At 57.7% G+C, this 7,369-nt stretch overlaps 1 protein-coding gene across 1 annotated transcript; it reads left to right on the forward strand.

Moving 5' to 3' along the window:
* Positions 1 to 988: 988 nt before the first annotated feature.
* NKX2-6 (NK2 homeobox 6) lies at positions 989 to 6,868 on the forward strand. The gene is made up of 2 exons (XM_014860761.3): positions 989 to 1,563; positions 4,296 to 6,868. Exons 1-2 carry the CDS (start codon positions 1,290 to 1,292, stop codon positions 4,892 to 4,894), a joined length of 873 nt encoding a protein of 290 aa, XP_014716247.1. The 5' UTR covers positions 989 to 1,289; the 3' UTR covers positions 4,895 to 6,868.
* The last annotated feature ends 501 nt before the right edge of the window (positions 6,869 to 7,369 follow it).

The following is a 7,369-nucleotide window of genomic DNA, read 5'->3' on the forward strand; positions in this document are numbered from 1 at the left end:
TTTTCTTGAACCAGGTAGGTGGGGAACAGCAGTGGATATTCCTTGATGGTTTCATACGCATTATCTCCCTTAATTCTCACAACCATCCCATGATGGGCGTCGTCTTATCTTCATTTTACGAAGTCTAAACTTTGAGAGGCAAATACTTGGCCCAAAGCCCACAGTTGGCTGCTGCGGAGCCAGGGCTGGGCCTGCTGACTCCACCTCCACCTCCGTCACCACTGCACCACGCGGTACCGCTGTGTCCGCGGAGCGTTTCCGGGGATCTAGTGCCCGTCACAACTTGCAGTCCCTTCGGGGGGGCGCGGCGTTCACACACGCACGCTCGCTCAGGACAATCAACTTTAGGGAGGCTAAAGAGGAGGAGAGAAGGAACTTGGGAATAGCAGGGCAAGGTGAGCCCCGTCTGGCACCTCCACGTGGCCGGGTCTATGGCCTTCCCCCCTCCCCACCTACTCGCGGCGGGGGCTGCTAAGAGCGCGGGGCGGGGGGAATATAGCTCCCAAGCGTTTTCTTCGCTCCCGGAGCTCAGACGCTCCTCCTGAGAAGTGGCAGATCCGGGCACCACAGACCTGGACTCGGCTCAGCGCTAGACATTTCCACCTCAGTCTAGGTAGGCCATGGCGGGTCAAGACTCGCTCCTCGGCTGTCCAGCCTCTGCTCCCTGGAAGGAGCTCCCCACCCCTGGCCCCGCCCTGAACCCACTAAGACCCCCGCGTGCACCTCCAATTCTGCGGGTGCCTAGCCGTCCCCACCTGAGTTTCCCTCTGCCGCAAGAGCGGAGAGTCGAGCTACGACCCGGCCGGCTGGACCGGCTCAGGTTGCAGAGCAAGGGTTCCACCCCCCATCCCCGTACTTCCACCAGGAGAGTCCCTGCGGACCCTGGGTTGACTTCGGAAGCTCCCGCTTGTACCGTATTTACCGAGATACAAGCCGCGCGCAGCACCATTTCTCCCGTTTTCCTTGCTTTTGAGAACCATCAATAAGAACTAGACCTTTCCAGAAGGTGGCTGGGGGTGGAAGAGGAATTCGAAGGGCGCGGGAAGAAAGCACTTGGGGAGGACAGTGCTGGGTTAGCACGTGGTTTCTGAAGGAACCAATGGGATCGGCGGTCTCCTCACTGGTCACCAGGCCGGCAGGGATGGCCCAGAGGAAAGCGCAGTTCGGGAGGCTGGGCGTCTCTCCCAGAGCTTGGCGCTGCGGTGCCTGCAGCAACAAGACAAGAAGCTCAGGGCGCTGCGCTTCCCCGGGACTGCGGACGCCCCCGCCCCGCCTCCTCCTCCTTCGGGATGCTGCTGAGCCCTGTCACCTCCACCCCATTCTTGGTCAATGACATCCTGAGGCTGGAACGCGAGCAGATTGGCCCCGAGGCCTTGCAACTCCCGAGGGCACGGAGGAGCCCGGAAAGCTCTCAGTACCTGCGACTGGTCCCAGAACTCCGAGGTTCGGAGGCTCACAACGCTGGTGGCGGGGACGGCGACAGAAGGCAGGAGGGGTCGGAGCCTCCTGGGGGTCCCTGTGAGATGGTCACGGAGATGGACGCGGAACCCGTAGAGGAGCCACGTGAGTATGCGCTCTGGTCTTGCCCCTACAGGGAAATCGTGAGGGGGGATGGGTCATTACCAATTGGCTCGTGGGGGGCACGCACTCCTGCTCTTCCTGGCTCCAAGGACCTGTCCCCATTTTCCTCATTTGAAGAGTCCAAAGACAGGTCTCTCAGCCCCCTCTGCCGTCCCCTCCAGACACCCAGCGTGCTTCACACAGCCCTAACGAAAATAACGTCCTGAATCTTAGGGATTCACTATTTCCGCAGCCTGTCCTCTGATTCCCACGAACCATCAGCCCCACTTAAAGCCACAGTTGCCAGAAAGTCCAGCTTCTCTTTCTTACAGCAAAACCCTCTATAGCGTCTTAGCTTTGCAACATCACCGCCAGCCTTCCCGGCCGTCTCCGAATCTCTCTACCCTACACCGTCTGCCAGAAGCGTAGCCATCCAAGCAGCGGGGCTCTTTGGGAGTGGAAACGCCATAGGCTCTGGGGTCACTCCCAGGACGCCTTTTCTTGGTGCTTGCTGAGTGGCCCAGCCAGCCCAGTCACTCGTCTGCCCGGGTTCCTCGCCCTGAAAATGAGAGGTGGCACCAGACCGGGTGGCGGCGGAGTCTCTCGGAGTCTGGGAGGTTTCAGCTGCTCTGGGAGACGACTCCGGCCGAGTTTCGGCGCCTGGTCTCCTAAGGCGCCACCTCGTTCCCCGGCCCCCGCGTCCAGCGGCGGGAAGGGAAGGGACCGGCAGGGAGTGTTGCGTTGGTGGCGCGACTCCGCAAGAGAGGCGCGACGTTCTGAGAAATGAAGAAGCCGGTCTTTCTCTTGCTGAACCTCTGCGCCTCGGTCCGCGGCTGCCATGAGGGTCTGGGGGCCCGCGAGGCGCCTGCAGTCGTCGGCCTCCTCTGCCAGGCTGTGCTATGGCCCCTCCATTCAAGGCGCAAACTGACTAACTAGTTCGGAGTTATTCACGACTTGGGCAGGCTGGTTATTAGCGACTCCAGAAGTCTGGAGAGCCCTGAATTTTCGGTGTTCTCAAAGAAGCCGGTGGGTTTTCTGCAGCGTCCTCTAAACACTGAGCTCCCTGGGCGCTGCTTAGCCCTCTGGGCGCTCGCTCCAGCTCAGCTGAGAAAGGGTCGCGCTCCTGGGAGCACCGCCGTCCTCACAGCGAAGGCACCTGCAGCGCGTTCCTCCTCCGCTGGGGACCCCGGGCGGCGACACTTCCGCAGCTGCCCTGGACGCCGAGAAGGGGCCCGCGCCGGCTACGGCTCCGGGAACCAAGCCCAGGGCCTCGGCAGCGACTGCGTGGAGAAGTGACCTCCCCGGTGGCCTCCGCGCCCCTCACCTGTCCCCAGCCGACCCACCTTGCTTTCAGGGCCGCAGGGCGAGAGGGGCTCGGCTTGCGCGCAGGAGAGCGCGGGGTGCCTGGGCCGCGGCCCTCAGCCTGCGTGGTGACTTCCAAGCGAGGGCCTGCTTGTTCCACAGAGTTGCTGAAGGTCATTTGTTACTTTTCGATTTCCTAAGAAAAATCCTCAGTATTTTTCTTCGCGAGGAGAGGTGTCCTCAGTTTCTCTGTGCACAGGCTTCTCTGAAGGAAGTCTTTATTTCCTCAAACTTTAAACACCAAACGGCCCCATCCCCCCTCCCCCCAGGAGATTGTGCCAGCAGGTTGAGGATTTGGAGTCGGGTTCCAACCCTCATGGGCTCTAACTAGGCGTGTCCGGCTCCACCTTTCCACGAGCTTGAATCCACTCCACGTTCCTGGTTTTCTCCTGGGGTGGGTTTCCGTGAAAGCTCAGCCTTTCCTCTCTGCCCAGCCTTGGGTAAAAGCCGAGCTTAGCCAAGACAGGAGAGCGGCGGGAAGAGGGAAGGACGGGCTGCATCTCGGCGGGCTGCGGGCACAGCCTCCTCGGGGCCTCGGAGAGGACTCTGTCCCAGGGAAGAGAAGTCTGGGGAAGCCGACGCCACCCACTTGCCAGGGACACCCCAAAAGAGAAAGAGGCCGCTTTTCAAAAAGCCAAATGTGGATCTCAACTTCATATATTCCTCAAAGAGAACCTCAGTTCCGGGCTAAGAGTCACAAAATATTTCGTTTTATTTTATTTTGTTAACTCGGATTGCAGAGCACTGGGTCCACCAAAGTCCTCTCCTGGGTCCCTGGTGCCAGTGGAGCACTTCACGACCAAAAGGACAAGGGTGTATGCAAAGGTGGGGTGAAGGTGGGAGACACGGAGACTCTTGTCCTTGGGCTAGGAGCCAAGGACCCCGCGATGCGCGCGGCACCACGACGGATAAGCAGGCGGACAGGAGCCTCCTCCAGCAAGCATGTCCCCGAGTTTCGGCGCCCTCTCGCCCCCGCTCCCCCCTTCTCGAAGAAAAGCTTCGTCAAACTCGCCCACCCTCTAGAACTGAATTCACAGCAAGCCGCCCCCACCCAACCCCCACAGGCACAGGCGTTCTGAGAAGAAAAGGAAGCTGTCTGAGACTCTTCGTCCAGTCTGCCTTTGGGGAAACGGCTGTACACCGGGAACCGCAGAGTGTCACAATTTACATTATGTGCCAGCAGGTAGAAAAGCCACAGAGCTTGGGGAGAGGAACACTCAGACCAGCCCGGGGTGGGGTAAGGCATCAGCAGGGGGAGAAGCGGGCGCGAAGTGAAGGCTACGTGGGGAGAGGGGCGTCCCTTGAAAACAATGTAAGAATCGCTCGGGCGAGCCTTCGGCTGGCGCTGACGACCTTCCTTCCTGTGCTTTTAGAGCCCGGCCTCCGCGGCGGGACCAGGGTGCCAGAGCGCTGCGGAGGCGACTGCGAGCGCAGCGACCGCCGCGAGCAGCCCGGAGCGCGGCAGCGGCGGAGGCCGCGCGTGCTCTTCTCGCAGGCGCAGGTGCTGGCGCTGGAGCGGCGCTTCAAGCAGCAGCGGTACCTGTCGGCGCCCGAGCGCGAGCACCTGGCCGGCGCGCTGCAGCTCACGTCTACGCAGGTCAAGATCTGGTTCCAGAACCGGCGCTACAAGTGCAAGAGGCAGCGCCAGGACAAGTCCCTAGAATTGGCGGGCCACCCCCTAGCGCCGCGCCGGGTGGCGGTGCCCGTGCTGGTGCGGGATGGCAAGCCCTGCCTGGGCCCGGGCGCGCCGGCCTTTCCCGGGCCCTACGGCGCTGCAGCGGCGCCCTACTCCTGTTACCGCGGTTACCCGGGCGCTGCTTACGGCGCGGGCTACAGCGGCGGCTACGCGGGCGCGCCCCCGGGCCCCGTGCCGCCCGCATCCCTGGCCAGCGCGGGCTTCGGCGGGGGCGGCCAAAATGCCAGCCCGCAAGGCCACCTGCCCTCCACGCTGCAGGGTGTCAGGGCCTGGTGAGGCGCCTGGGCTCGGATACAGCCTCCAGGGCCAGGCGCTCAGTCGCCGCCCCTCAGCCAACGGGTCGCGGCCAGGATGGTGGGATGGTGGGCCGCCGCCGCGGAGGAAAGAGGCGACCCGACGCCCCACCCCCCCCCCGCCCCAAGATCCCTGGGACTACGAATTGCCCCCCACGAGCCTTCCAGCTGAAGGCCCTGGGGACGCTCCCCGCCCTCCTCAAGATACTAAACGCGGGGCCTTCACCTGCCGCCCGCGAAGCAGCTCTGGGAGCCGGGAGGAAAGCCAAGGTGGCCGGAAGTTTCGGGTGTCGGAGCAGGACTGACGCAGGGGACTTTTCGGGCCTCCAACCCAGGGACTGAGGCTCCTTCATTTGTGTGCGGCAGCCCCAGGACGCTAGGAGGTTGATTTAGGGGGTGTCCTAAAGGACCTCGGTCCTCCAATTAGAGGCAACAGGTGGGGGAAGAAGGAGAAAAGGAGACGAGTGAGGAAAGGAGGATGAAGAGCCAGGAAGAGGAGGATCTGGGAGGTCAGGAAGAGGGACTACCGTGGGAGACGCGCCCTCCCGCGGGGTTTAACCTGCCCCCTCCCTGCCGCCGCCAAAGGCTGCGCCCCTGGGGACTCAGTGCTAATCCGGTGCAGGCCCTTCTCGAGCCTCAACTGCTCCCCGGGAAGAACTCGCTGCCTTCTGGTTCTTCCCTTGCTGTCAGTGCATTTTGTCTCTGGTATACGGCTCAGCATCCTGAGTAAATATGCTAAATATATTTGTGTGTGTTTGTATGCGTATGGGCCATTAGAATCTGTCCAGCTCTCCGTCACCTCTAAACAACGTCGAATTAAAGTAATAAGGAAATCCAGAAGTTCTGAGTCCCCAGTATACACGGAATTCTCTAGGGAGACAAGACCTAGTCGGCCCTGGAGACAGGTGCCCTGATTTCTCTTCTCACACCCCCTCTCCCTCCGCAGGTTTTCTTTCAGAATATAAGGTTCCTAAATTCCCCATCAGGAAAGGAGGCCCCTCGTGGCTGTAAGTCCTCACATGATGGGTAGGAAGCCTGAACTTTCCAGGAAATTATGAGTCCCTTCCCCAAATACATCTGAAGTCGTGCAAACTGAAGACTGAAAACAAACTCATTTTCTTAATGGGAATATACAATCAAAGAAAACATTTGTCTTTGGTGGGCACCACTAGGAAAATCAGGTTCTTTTTTTTCCCTGGATAGCATTTTTAGACAATAGAAAACTCTGGTCCTTCATCCCTTCAACCACTAACTTCTCAAAAGTTAAATTCTATTATTTAATAAATTCTAATGTTTAATTAAAAGGCATTGGGCCTGCATTTTCTCATTTCTGAATGTGCCTGGTTTTTACTAACGTGGGAAACAGAGGCTGCCTGGTCCTATGTAAAATATTCCTGACTAGTGATTGTTTACATGTCTTCAAGTTTATATGTTTAAGCTAAAAAGAGTAATAGTTCGTGTTTTTCTTACTACCGTTTCCTTACATTTCTCTCCTTTTTTCCTCCATCCCTCTCCTCTTTTATTTCTCTGTCTTCACTGTTAATAAAAGTGCGTTTGGAAACACGCTGCAGTGTCTTCCAGTTACAACAAGTGTTGTGCCCCTCCTGTTAAAAGGAGCAGTATGTGCGCTTTAAATTCAGAAATCTCAGTAAATATTCTTTGGTCAATTAAGCCAAGATAAAAAAAACTATAGATTACAGTTAACATCTCCATCCTGAGAAAATTGTCACTCAGGGCTCTCATTCTTCTTTCACTTCGGGGGTTCTCTTACAGGAGGACAAGCTACCTGTGGACACTGGCCTTAGAGTCAGGACGGCTGAGTGTAAGTTCGATGCTGCCCCTGGGTAACCAACTGTCTGGCCCTCAGTTGTTAAGTGAGTTGTATTAAATTTTTCCAAGATCAGATTCTAAAATACTATATATTGACTTTTTAAAATCCTTTGTTGCTGTCCTTTGGGTAAAGTCCTTACCCTAGAGATGGAGGTCACCCTCGTGTGGCTCTAGCAAAGTACTTGGCACAGGGCAGGAAATTGTAAATGTCACTGCCTTCACCCTCCCACCCTCTTCCAACACAGAAAAGTAACCCGGAAGCAGTTACCAGACGAGTGCTGTTCTGAATAGGCCTTGCCTCCCGCTTTGTACCACATGGCAAAGCACAGGAAGGAGATGGATGCTGTGGTCCAGGCCGTGAGTGAAGGGACAGAGGCTTAGTTCACTCATCAGCAACTCAGTTGTCGATGAACTTTTCTGGTAGGGATACAAGAGAAAATAAGATTTTTCTGCTGCCCTTAGGGAACTTATCATCTAATTGGATTCCAGAGACTAACAGGAGAAAGGTATCTAAAAATGCAAGGTGGTATATGCCGCGGGTCAGACAGGACAGACAATAAGCTCTCTAGAAAGAAAGAAAGCCCGGTGTGAGCTGGGGTGCTTAGAGAAGGTGCTTAGAGAAGGTGGA

Source organism: Equus asinus, chromosome 3 (assembly GCF_041296235.1).
Source record: "Equus asinus isolate D_3611 breed Donkey chromosome 3, EquAss-T2T_v2, whole genome shotgun sequence".
In the NCBI taxonomy this organism is placed as follows: Eukaryota; Metazoa; Chordata; class Mammalia; order Perissodactyla; family Equidae; genus Equus; species Equus asinus.